General features: G+C 36.2%; 2 protein-coding genes and 1 long non-coding RNA gene across 4 annotated transcripts; 1 reads left to right on the forward strand and 2 right to left on the reverse strand.

Moving 5' to 3' along the window:
- Nucleotides 1–452: 452 nt before the first annotated feature.
- On the reverse strand, nt 453–2090 carry LOC147506962 (uncharacterized). The gene is made up of 4 exons (XM_086599635.1): nt 1110–2090; nt 923–993; nt 701–821; nt 453–597 (listed from the first exon to the last, which is right to left on the reverse strand). Exons 1-4 carry the CDS (start codon nt 1262–1264, stop codon nt 453–455), a joined length of 492 nt encoding a protein of 163 aa, XP_086455761.1. The 5' UTR covers nt 1265–2090.
- On the reverse strand, nt 1365–3573 carry LOC147506963 (uncharacterized). Its single transcript, XM_086599636.1, has 5 exons — nt 3348–3573; nt 2735–3249; nt 2562–2622; nt 2074–2464; nt 1365–1537 (listed from the first exon to the last, which is right to left on the reverse strand). Exons 1-5 carry the CDS (start codon nt 3354–3356, stop codon nt 1365–1367), a joined length of 1149 nt encoding a protein of 382 aa, XP_086455762.1. The 5' UTR covers nt 3357–3573.
- Nucleotides 3574–8011: 4438 nt separating this feature from the next.
- Nucleotides 8012–10459, forward strand: LOC147506964 (uncharacterized). 2 transcript variants are annotated; one of them, XR_015217507.1, is made up of 3 exons: nt 8012–8206; nt 8596–8844; nt 10071–10459. It is a non-coding gene; the product is annotated as an uncharacterized LOC147506964 (long non-coding RNA). The 2 variants fall into 2 exon arrangements; XR_015217506.1 differs by lacking the exon at nt 10071–10459 and adding an exon at nt 9444–9662.
- Nucleotides 10460–13206: the final 2747 nt, after the last annotated feature.

The raw sequence follows: 13206 nt of genomic DNA on the forward strand, positions 1-13206 counted from the left end.
CACAGTGTAAAGTTGTTTTCCCAAACTCATCGAACTTCGTTAACTTGAACACCTGGACCCATTTTTCCAACCATTAAAGCTTCAGCACACTCAACTGAATCAATATGACACGCGAGAAACAGAAGTCTCAAAGCAAATCTTCCATCAATCGGTTTTAGAAATGATTGTTGATAATTTGACGTTTACAGTTTGCACTTCATACATTTTCCTAGTGTCCTACACATACAACATCTGCTGCATTTCAATTTCAATTTAAATTAATTGTTTGCTAATCGGCTATATATCCACTTTATAGCCCCTAACTTAAGGTCTTGGGAATCTAGTCGACATGGTAATATGGTGCGGATTAGGAAAAGATAATTTTACACGCAGAATTTTGGTATTCAGGTTTGGAGCACATTTTACCTGAATCAAAAGATCTTGGGGGAAGACCACCGATGAAAATCTTCGCTTCAACTCTTCCGTGGTGAGGGAAAGCAAGATATCTGCATTCCCTGCTTTAGTTCAGCTTCCCCATGCGAACAATTAGCTCCTCTAGCACACCCCCTTGGAGACTCAAAGTATTTGCAGATCTCAGTCTTCGCCTTAGGAGACAATCTGCAAGAAAGATCACAACATACAGTAGTTAAAGACTAAATAGAACTGATCCATTACTTCTCCAAGTAAACGCGAATCCAACTTTTGAGTTAGAATCAAGTACTTTGCAGCAGAAACATTTTCCACTTTGGCATCGAGAAAGGGTTGAAACATCTCGCCATCGGAGTCAGATTGGTAATCTTTTAGCCAAGAGCGACTCTGCTTCAGTTGTGTTGGTTGACTCCCTGCTATGATAAAGCTAAGAAGTCACTCGATGTTATATAAGTAATATCTTATTCGGCAGCAGAGAGATCATACATAGACATCAGATTAAGTTATAACGTACATAAGCTGACGTCTTGGTTCAGCAGGAATTGCATGTCCTGAGATTTAGCCAAGTCTACCGATCTTTGTTTACTGTTAATAAGGCAGGTGAGAATGAGACACCGTTAGCATGAATTTGTACAAAACCTAGAATATAAGTAACTAATTGGCAAGTACGCAAACAACGAGGAAATAAAACTAGTAAAGACCAGAGATTAAGAATCTGCTTATTTGCTCCACTGCGCAAAAGAAGCTGAGCACAGTTTAGGAAGTCGTTTTTGACCGCAAAGAACAAGGGTGTTTCGTTCATTTCTGAAATTGCATCAACGCAGTCTGGATCTTTTAGGAGGAGGATCTGGAACATATTTGGGATAACAGAACACTGATTTTCAATTTCAATGTATTGGAATATTTGTATGACTTGTCCAAGTACAGGGCAAAAGACTACTGGAGGGAGCAGTCCCTTATACCTGGAGTGCTTGGAAATAACCACTGGAAGCAGCAAGGTGGAGGGGGGTCAGCCCCAACTTGTTTCTCTGGCTCACATTGGCTCCACGTTTCAGAAGCAGAAATGGAATCCTACGATTATCATTAAGCAAACGCCACAATCTTAACAGTATAAGAAAAAATATGTGTCCTGTACAGAGATTTTAACCATGAACTGCTATTCAGATAGCAATGCACTTGAGACATAAAATTCACCAAACCTGGGAATCTTAGTATTGGAGCAGTGCTTGAGGTAGCAATGCAGTGCCGAGTTTCCTTCTCTGTCTGTTTCATTTACATCAATGTTGGTACCGAGAAGAAGCTTTACAACTTCTTCATCGCACACCTTAAACAATAGTTCAAACTGTTACTATCTCATCCAGACATTCACATTGCTCCTCATAATTTTGCCTCCAAAATGCCATGTTTGCTTTGTCTTCTCATCCTTAGTACCATTATTTTATGCTCCTTTGCTTAATTATTAAAATTCAGATAATACCTTAGGCCATTTTTCACTTCAGATGAATAAGTTAGGTGTCCCTCATCTCATGTCATTTACCACTTCTAAATTCCCAGATTAATTGTTAAATGAATAGAATAATCTTTGTTTCTGACAATCTAACATTAAGATAATTGTCAAAATGACTTTTAATAATTACAACCTTCCTATGTATATTTATATTTTACCTGAGCAGCAAGAATAAGCGGTGAGGTGATTTCGGTCAGGCCTTTGCAAGAATGAAGCATCGAATAACTGCAGCAACTCAATCTCAATGAGCAGTAAATTTCTTTTCTGAGTTCTACTCATCAATCCAAGCCTCCTTCTTGACACTTTAAATGAACCCTCTTTCTGACCAAGACACAACACTTCTCGTATAGCACATTCATAGATGGTTGTCATGTCTTTCGAAGCCAATCCTCCCTCTGGCCTCAAAACCATAATCGAAGCTGTCACCTTCTCTGGTACCACCATAAGCAGAGCTGCTAAAGAGACAACTTCTCCTTCCATTGAGCTCAGGTACGCCACTTCTGCTATATCATACGTGTTCTCAGCCAACAGTCTTACGGCACTCAAATCCTACAAAAAGCAAAAAATCAACAGTTTTGTATAACTTAAAACTTATTATATGAGGGAACCAATTCTTAATAATCAACCAAACAGTGATTAATCTAACCATTTTGCTGAATTTCACTAATAAATCGTCAATCGTTTCATCTGAACTCCAAGTAATCATTCTGAAACGAAGAAAAACATTCAAAATGTCACAATGAAACTCCACATTACATATTCATACAAACTTCTAACATGTAAAGCAAAGTAAAGTTTCAGTTCATTCAATCAATATACCTTTTGCTAGACAAAGCCATCTCAATAGGTAGTTCCTCACTATCATCAGTCGATCTAAGATCAGTTCGAGCACTATATCGAAGCAAAAGATCAATGCATCGTTTCGAATGCATTTCAGCAGCACAGTGTAAAGCTGTTTTACCAAACTCATCATACTCATTCACTTGAACACCCGGACCAATCTTTCCAACCAATAAAGCTTCAGCACACTCAACTGAATCAATATGACATGCGAGAAACAGTAGTCTCAAAGCAAATCTACGATCAATCACTTCAGTTTCAGTTTCAGTTTTTTCTAGGTTTTGCTCATTAGAAATTACTTGAAACAAGTTTTTAGACTGATTAACAAACTTATCTTTCTCATCTTTAACAATCAGATCAATTAAACGCTTCTCTGCTTTAATCGCATCAATATCGTGATCAGTTGATGAAGTAATCAGATCTTTACTCGAAACTGACATGAATCTAGGATATAAACTTCTTCCGCAGTGATTAGATTCAAACATCATCGTTTCCTGCGTAAATTTGTTCAAAAAAACACAAATCAAACAGAGAAATCGAAGTAAAACTACGTTTCGAAGTGATTAAAACGAGAGAAAGTGAAGTTGATTACCGTTTCCATGTTTGAAGGTTTGTTAGTGAGATTTAACGGTGGAAAGTGTGAAGTGAGTTGGATTAGGGTTTCGGAGAGAAATGAGGAGAGAGAAAGTGAAGTTGAGAGTGAGAAATGAGAAATGAGAAATGAGGTGGTTCCTTGTTTCTGATTGGGTATTTATAGGCGGTGTGATGAGAACTGAAAAGGAGTTGAGCTCTCGTTTTTCGAATGAAGAGGAAGTGAATGCTATTTGCTCTTTCCCTCTCTTTTGCCTTTCAGACATCACTTGATTGGACGTAAGTATCCTTTATGATTTCTGTTAATTACTTTGTCACACGGAGCACGGACCCCATAAAGCCTGAAAGGTTTGGGCTTTACCCGATCCGATGCCGTTGCTAGTCCGAACCCAAAGTATCTTGAGGGGACTGTGGACACCCAAGCAGCCCGAGCCCAAAACAAGCCCTAGGATGAAAGTATGCTAATTGAACGGAAGCGGCCCAAGATGAAGAGTTTTCTTGTCTTTTTTTTCTTTTGGTAACCGCGGTTATTGGTTAATATTGGCTGACCCACCCTATTGGGCCTAGGTGCCCGTTTGCCACTAACAGAGTAGCAGGTATTAGAGCATCTTTAGGAGAGCTACCAAAAAAACACTAAAATTTTGAACAAAAAAAACACCAAACCAAAAAAACACCAAGCAACTTTAGCATCAAATTCTCGACATCAAATGACGCGGTTTTGGATAAACCGCGCCATATAGCCCACGCGGTTTTCCCAAAACCGCGCCAATGAAACCCATCTTAAAAGCCCAAGCCCACGCGGTTTTGAGAAAACCGTGCAATGTCTCGCACATCAACTTTATTCTTTATTTTCTTTCCCAATCTCTCACGCGGTTTTGGCAAAACTGCGCCATAGAAGCCCACTTAGAAGCCCAATCCCATACGGTGTTAGAAAAACCACGTGATTTTGGAAAAACCGCGTGAGAGATTTGATACAGCACCAAAGCTAACACCAAATATTGGGCGATTTGGTGCTAGCTTTGGTTATTTTTTGGTGTTTTCATCAACATGTCACTCTCCTGAAATTGAAAAAACACTAAATTCTTGAAAATTTGGTGTTTGATGTTAGGTTGATATCACTCTTAAAGATGCTCTTAGAAATTTTAGGAGTTACTATACTTCTAAGTCATTACTATACTTCCAGACATGCTTTCTAATTCCATTCCAAATATAATTACAATTCGGTTCAATATAGTTCCAAATTTCCGACTTGCCTATATATATAAATACTTGTGAGTCTTGACTACTGTGTTAAATCAAGTAATCAAGGAACATCCTAGTCTTTTTGGTTGAGAATGCGTTCCGCATTACTTTTGTTTTGTTTTTCTTTCGTTTATATGTTATTTCATTGATATGGTTTTGTAATGAAATTGTTTGAGATCTACGAGCAGCCATGTCCATGCTTATATCTCTGAGAACACTATTAAAAGTCACTATAGATGTGGCACCAGTGCTGCGAGATTGCAGATCGATTTTTATAAGGTGTTAGGAGCTTTTAGCTATGAACCGAAGGACCGGTTGTCTCAATTTGTACAGAATAACATACATTTGTGCAAGTCCACGTTTTGGTATGGGTGTGAGGGTGTCAAAGGATGTCTAACTGTGACTTAAATCTTATATTTAATTTACAGCTTTTAGGATAAATCTCCCTGCCCGTTCCATAAAACATCCTCCAAATCAGGTTTTCACAAAAAGCATCATAAAGACAGAAATACCCCCATTACTATCTTCCTTCCTTTTCAACGTGAGAACTCTGGTTTTTCTGTTTGCATAGAAATAACTTCAACATGATTCATTTCATGCCCAAAAAAAAGGACAAAAGTGGTAGATCTGACAGGAAAGTTTGTAGATCCGGTTTTTTAACAATTTGAATATAATATCATTCGGAAAAAATGTTCCGATAGTGATTTCGAGATGCAAAATTTCTTATCTCAAAAAAATAAAACAGACTTCCAAATTTGTGTGAAAAAAACAATTATGCATAGAGAAATTCTTTTTGCAGAAAAATCATGTGTGAAATAAATTTTCATATAAAAAACGGTATGTAAAAATAACTTTGCATAGTGAAATTTATATGAAAAAAACAAATTTATTATATAGTGATTGGATTTGTAGAAAAAAATCACTATGAAAAAATAAATCTGCATAGTAAACTTTTATGCAAAACAAATTTACATAATGGCGGAACTTATTTTTTCATAATAGAATAAGAAGCGGATGAATAGAAAAATAAAAAAAATCACTATGCTTAAAAAATAACTTTCATAGAGAAATCGATCAACGTTTTTCTGTTTTAAAATTAACTATATAAAAATAAATTAGCATAGAAAAATCATTATGTAAAGTTAAATTTGCATAGTGGAAAATTGTTATGCAAAACAAATTTACGTGATGCTTGGGAACATTATTTGTTCAAAATAGAAGAAGAGGATAAAAAATACAAAGCCACTCATAATTAACAACAATTGAGGGAGTAATAAATTTTTGTTGTACAATCTTATTTATTCATCATGAAACTTTGTTTCTTCATTGAGGAACATGATTTTTTATCGTCAAACCTTATTTCCTCATTGTCGAACCTTATTCCTTCAATTTCCATGTTGAATTGTGCTATCGAAGCTGAATCAATATTATTTTTGGTTGAAATGGCGATGAATCTAGCACTTTATCCAAAAGGGTACAAAAGAAAGCAAAAAAAAAATCGGAAAATAAAATAGATCGTGATTTTCTCTCCAACTTAAAAAACGGGGAAGTTATTTGATAAGATGTATAAAACACGAAGGTTTTGTGGCATGGGACGATGGGAGGGTGTTTACACATAACCATACTAGAACCAGGGGCCGAGGCCCATTTCTTGATTTAATTTAATACTAGATTTGCTCTATGCTGGATGTAATTTTGCAACCAACACTCCCCCACAAATTCGAAAATTAAACTCAAATTTGTTATATTAAATTATTCTACATATTAAATTCTTTCCATTATTGAAAAAGCTACACCACTCCCCACAAATTCGTTTAATTAAATTCTTCTACTTATATATCGAAAAATGTTTTTATCATGTGTCTGGTAGTTAAAATAACAGCATGGTTATATTGCATATATATATATACAAGCATGAGCATAGACAACAATTATTCTAGTTCTAGTAGTTAATAGAAGACGAAGTGTAGTGGGTTAACAAGTGTATGACTTGAACCCGTTTATGATCAACCCAATCCAACCCGCTAATTCCTTGTGTGGCCAGGTTGGGTCCCACCCCTGCGCCCAACTTTCTAGCAGGAGTTGAACTAACTCCCACAAGGTGTTGAACCTAGGTTGTTACTAAACATATAAAATCTTGGTACTCTCTTAGATCAAGTCTAATTGAGTGCTATATGGGTTGCTAAAGGGTCATATAACATCTCAAATACCAAAATGTCATTCTAATGGGGCTGCTAAAAGGGTCCTAAATTTGGCTAGTGTGATAAACCCAGCCAAATTTGTGCCCTTGTCTAGCAGTTGTCATAATAAGTTTCGGGAGGGACGACATAGTTTCTATCGTCCGTGTGTTAAATTTCGATGGACGACAGAAACTGTGCCGTTTGTATTATTTAGCACTTCAAAACATAAAAGGGCGATTGGAATGAAATTCAAGGTTTTGCCCTGCCATATTTGGCCGACAAGGTAAAAATCCTAAAAATCCCATGCGGCAAGGGTTTAGTAGCCCTCCACTGGACTTGCTCTTAGAGCATCTTTAGGTGGTTGAGGCATCAAGTGTCATGTTTGAGGCAACCATCCGTAAACAATGACCAACTCTAGATGGTAGAAACAAATCTAGTTAATAATGAGACCCATTTTTATTTTAAATATTTTTTTTTGTTAACAGTGGGTCCCAAATTATTTATGAAATTATTAAAATTTTGTTTCGTCTAAAAAAGTGGCGAGAGTTGCCCAAAAATAAAACTCTACACAACACTCCCAATGTCATGCGACACTTGAAATGTCACCCATAATGTTGAAAAAGTAAAAAATAAACACACACACATACACACGACACTCTGTCGTGTTGCGCGACAGTGAGAGTACCGTGTCACATTCGCATTTGAAATACCAAATTTGCCTCCACAGATGTGACTAGACACTTGATGCCTCTATATTTGCCTCCACCTAGAAATGGTTTTTGTCGAAATTAATGGTAGAGGCAGATTGACACTTGATGCCTCCACCTAGAAATGCTATTATAGAGCATCATCAACGCAATTGTCAAATTGGATGTGACACAGCATCAAATTAAGCAATACAAAATTGCCAAAAAGTGAGTTGAAATGTTTCAACGCGGATTCACCAAATTTCTAATTTTAACTTGGTACGGGTATAGTTTAGTAGTTATAAATTGGTATGGGTATAAAAAGATTTAGCCCGTCCAATAACTTGGTACAATACCTTGTTTAGTAGTTCTAAATTGGTATGGGTATAAAAAAATTTAGCACGTCCGGATTTTCTTACATATATAAAGTAATTTATTTATTTTGTTTTATTCAAAAAATTGGGACGGGTAAACTTTTCTATAATTTCAGGAAAATGGTTTTGATTTTAACAATTGCTGGGATAGAAATGAGGCTTATAGCTAAGCCCAGTGCGTTGGGGGCCCGAATTGTCACTGATGATGGCTCTAACTATTTTTTTTCTTGGCAGTCTAAAGGCTAAAACCTAATTGGAAGAACGAGAGCAAGCTAAAAAAGTTAAATTTGGAGGATGAGCACAATACCTGCCAATTTCGATTTCAATTTCAGATCAAATATTTGCCGGTCGTGCTTCGGCCCCAACGGGGCTCGGTTGGTAAGTAGTTACATTATTTCTCTTTGGCTCTGTTTCCGTCTGTTTTCTGGAAGAACGTTTATTACTTCTCTAACTCTCGTGTTTTTCATCTTTCTGTAAACTTAAAACAACCATAAATTCCTCTTCTTATTGTGCGTTTTCACCCATCAAACACAAGGAACAAGCGAATCAAAGATTCTTTCATGATTAATAATAATTGAAAATTATTCCCTCCATGTCATGATTTCAGACTTCAAGGATGAGATATACATGACTACTGCCTAAGACCCCATAGCAACCTATGTCTCAATATGTCCACGTTTTTTATTTTGGTTCTTCATATGATCTTCTTAATGTTAGTCCTTCAAAGTGTAATCGTTTCTCTCTTTGCTTATGTTTTTATTATGCAGAAAAAAGGAAATTGGGACAGGGATTGTATGATCTGTAAACAGCCGTTTTGTGTTGTTAAGTGGTTAGCTGTATGCGGTTGTATTGGAGAGACAGAGTTATGTCATACATGCAGTGAGCTTGAAAATGTGTGCGAAGTCTGTGGCCAAGTCTGTCAAAAAAATGAGCATGGCTTTCTCCCAGTTCGACTTAACGAAACTGCTGCTGACATCAGGGCCAACATTGCAATTAGCAGTCATTGTCCCTCCAGAGTACGTAGATCCACTCTTTTAAATATTTATCAATTTATTTTCTCAAAGTTTTTTATCATTAGTTAAATCAATATTGAGAAGTCCTTAGTACTTATAAGAATTAGAGAACATAAAGCCAATTTTATGAAGAAAAAATAGTTTACTGCAAGTCCTAGCACTTTTAGGCTCTGGCTTTAACTTAGTACTTCGCCAAATAGCAATTGGTGGCATAAACAATTGTGAGAGCAATAACATTTGACTGCGAACTTCTTTAAAACTTATCAATTATGTACTTATATATTTTTATGTATATTAGACCTAATTATGCCATCAATTCAACTATTCAAGTAAAGGCAACTTTAGTAGCAATAACGGTTGTAGGATAGCTTAATTAGTCTGGAAGATGCTTGATACTGAGCACTACCAGTCATAATTTTGTCCATAGAAGTTGGACCTAAGTAGTGGATGTGCTTGTGCAGTGCTGTGGTCTAACAAGTTGAAGAAGTCATAGTTAATTGCAAAGTTGCAAACAATAGGATTATGGAACTACATAGATTATTTCTTTTTTTTAAATCAGTATGTGGTCTAATAAAGTACTAATATGCCACATTGTATTTCAGATATGTATCTTTCATTCTTTCATATTATGAGTTCATGGAATTCTTGATCTCATTTCCACGCCCTAATTTGGGATTGGCTGTGCATTACAAGAGACGATTTGAGCTCATACCTTTCATCTTAGGTAATCAAAAAACAATTCGCAGTCATAGTATTCCAAATTGATTACCATACAATATTTTGCAAAGGACTTGTGTTCACTGTCTCTAGGTCTGGAGTTGGATAAGAAAGTAGATAGTGTATGTTCATGTTAAATGCGTCTGCATAGCGAGTCTTATATCTTGTTAATGTGTTTGCTAACCATTCAATAATTAATATCTAGAGACATGATCTCTGAAGTTATCAGGTTATGATCACTCACTTAATTCTTACCTTGTCCGTAATCCTGATTTCTGTTGGTCTTTGAACTAATAAGATACGTTGCAGACCCACTCTTTGCAGCTGTATTATGAATGAATAATCATTATCCCTCATCAAATTATTAATGGAATTGCTCATTCACACACCCATGGAAATGCTAGGGATTGATTTATAAATTACTATTTGCTACATTTAACCGGGTTTATCAGTTTATGCATCCTTTAAAGCTCACTTATTCAAATGGTTTTAACTTTTAATTTCTTTGATAGGGTGGACGAACAGAGGGCATCACTGTGGAAAATTACCAGGACCGCTCAGTTATTTTTCCTAGATGTATATTTAGTACGGTTCAGTAGTCCCTTACTACTAAATATATGCTTTTCTCTAAAGACATAATGGTGCATTGGGAGCTTGGCACTCAAATGGTGCATTAGGAGTTTGGGACTCACTACTGAGTGACTGGATACTGTTTGTTGACAGGAACTTGCTCCTGTTAAGAAAGAAGTATTTATAGTAAATTTGCAAAGAATGGTTGTTAGCTTCGGTTGCTTGTGTTGTTTAGGTTTGGTATTGGAGCGTAGGTGTGAAGGCCTCCCTCACACAACCTTGTAGTTACTTGCCATTTGGGGCTTCACGAATATATATATTTACTTGAAAATTTTAAGCGCGGAAAACATGATATTAGGATCGCCACACTCCTCCTGTGAGAGGGAAAAGCAATGAGGGAGGTCCTCATATAATCACAGCCACATACGGCTAGCAAAGCATCAAACTACAGGCCGCATCCCAAATCACCAATTGATACCAAGGCTTTAATCTCCCACCCAGCCATTGAATGCCTTAGATGAAGAAGCAAATGCAACTATAGGGAACAGGAATGAAGTAACCACGCCATTACTCAAAAGCTTAAGCTTGAGGAAAGGGAAAGGAAAACCCGTGAGCGTCCACTATTACTCAAAAGCTTAAGCTTGAGGAAAGGGAAAGGAAAACCCGTGAGCGTCCACTATGGAATAGGAAAAAAAAAAGGAACGTTTAGGGTTTAGGGTTTAGCCCCGGGTTTTCTTTTTGATGCATCTATTTGTTTACTTCGGAAAAGGAAAGGAAAACTTAGGAATGGAATCTATTGTTTGTGAGACCAAAACTTAAGAAAGAAAATGAATAGAAAACTACATATTTTTTTATTAAACTTTATTTCGAAAACCTTTTATTTTCCATAGTTTAGTTTTTTCAAGGAAAAACCAAATTTCTTTTCCATAGCAAACAAACATACTAAACTTATGGAAAAGGTGAACCACATTAGACTTTTTCTTTCTTTTCCATCTTCAACTGTGTAAACAAACACAGCCTAAGTTTCTCTCCGTCATTTTCGATTTAGTCAAAGAAGAAAACAAAATTAAAAAATCTCACTAAATGTGAGGAACTCAACTAGCGATTAAAACTTCACATGTCCATTTAAACTATATGAACCCACAAAAAGAAGTTAAAGTCACATATGTAAGTATGTAATTAAGAAATCATCGATCGGTTGCTCAAATAGAGGGTTGAAGGTAGATAGCTAGGTGAGCAATGAAGACGAAGAAGAAAAGGAAAAAAATCCTCATTTTCTCCTTTTCTTTGATGTTCTTTAGTTTAATGTCCAAGATCCATGATTCTTACAGTTTAATGAGAGATTAGTTAAGGGAATTGCTCACGCAACTCTTCTTATTTTGGATCTCTTATATGGTTGTAATGGATTTTGATTTTTGGTGTTTCAGATCTAGAGTTGTTTACAGTGGTTTGAAGTTGATTCTCAAGAGTTTTAATCCTCAAAAAATTATGGTATATATGGAATCATGTTGTGTCTTGGATGTGTTTGCTGAGTTATCCCCTTCATCCTTTATTGTTCAAATCTAATGTTTTTGTTTCCTCCTCTCCTAACGCCCGGTGTATCGATACCTTGACAATGCAAGAATTAATATCAGGCCACCATTTCCCGTGGCAATGCACTTGGTGAGGCCAGGGCCGTTCCTGAGTTTTCAATGGCCCTTTGCAAACGGCGAAATGTGGCCCTCTTCCAGTCTTCCATAAACATAAATTGGACCATCGAAATATTTCCCTTCTCGCATTTTTGGCTGCAAAATCATCAATGAAGCTTTCAAAGTTAATTTTATTTAAAAATTCATTTTCAATAGATATTAACGCTAGCCCATTTAGACTTTCTTGCGACATAGTCGATCTAAGGTATGATTTCAATAATTTTAATTTTAAAAAACTTCTTTTTGCATATGCGACAGTAATGGGAACAATCAACAAAATTCTATAAGCTATGAATGCAATAGGAAAACAATTATGTCGATTCAAGAAATCAAGTTAGGTGAATAATATTAGACTAGATTACTTTGGAATTAAATTGAGTTATTAAAATAATATTTAAGAAAAGGAAAAATTGATTTTAATTTCTAACTTACTTGAAAAATAATCAAAATTTAGGTGATAAGTAATTGAGATTGATCGAAGTGAAAATTAATACAAATCCACAATTATCAAAAAAGAAATTATTGAGAATGAGAGGATACTAGATGGTCATAAGGTGACTGAGGGGGTTTTTTTTTTACTAATTCTTTTTGTATTTGAGTAATTGAGGACAACTCAAGCAATTAATTGGAGTGATTTTTCAAAAGAAAACGTTATTAATTAGGAAGAGAGAGATCTAGTCATTGAGAAGATCTCCCCATCTATTATATCTATTGTTATTTTTTTTTTATAAACATAATTAATGAGGAAAGAGAGAATCGACTGTTTACTGGGAAATTTTCGGTTTTTTGGATTTTTCATGGGTTTGGGCTTTTGATTTGCGAAATAAACCTTTTCCACTAAAACTATTTTTTTGGGCCTTATATATTGGGGGCCCTGTGCGGTCGCCCACATGACACCTGCTCAGGGCCGGGCCTGGGTGAGGCGTTAATCTGGCAAACCTTCATGTGTTGGTTTTTGACTTTTGGAGTCTTTGTTTCGCAAGATGTGGGTTGGAGATTTGCACATTGAAAGAGTGAGAGTGGTGGTTGTAGTAAGGTGGATACCGGTAAAACATCCTATGCTTGTTGTGGCGGATTGGAGCTGAGGTGATGTTGTTAGGAGAACTTTACATGGGTTTACTTTTAATGTACGTACTTGTTATATTATTTGTTCTATGTAATCTGCTTGAGAGCGAATTTGTGGACAAACTTGTCCACAAACAGCAGCTTCTCATTGGTCCAACCACTTTGTGGGCCAGATAAACAGGTTTTTTGGGCAGCAAAACAGGTTTCCTGGGCAGTCTCTCCACCAATCAGGACACGAAGTCTTGTGGACAGCAAATAGTGGTATGTCCACAAACTTATTCTGAATTTGCTTTGATTGGCTTGTTTGCTTACTGTAATTCTCGTA

Source organism: Coptis chinensis, chromosome 3 (assembly GCF_015680905.1).
Source record: "Coptis chinensis isolate HL-2020 chromosome 3, ASM1568090v1, whole genome shotgun sequence".
NCBI lineage: Eukaryota > Viridiplantae > Streptophyta > Magnoliopsida > Ranunculales > Ranunculaceae > Coptis > Coptis chinensis.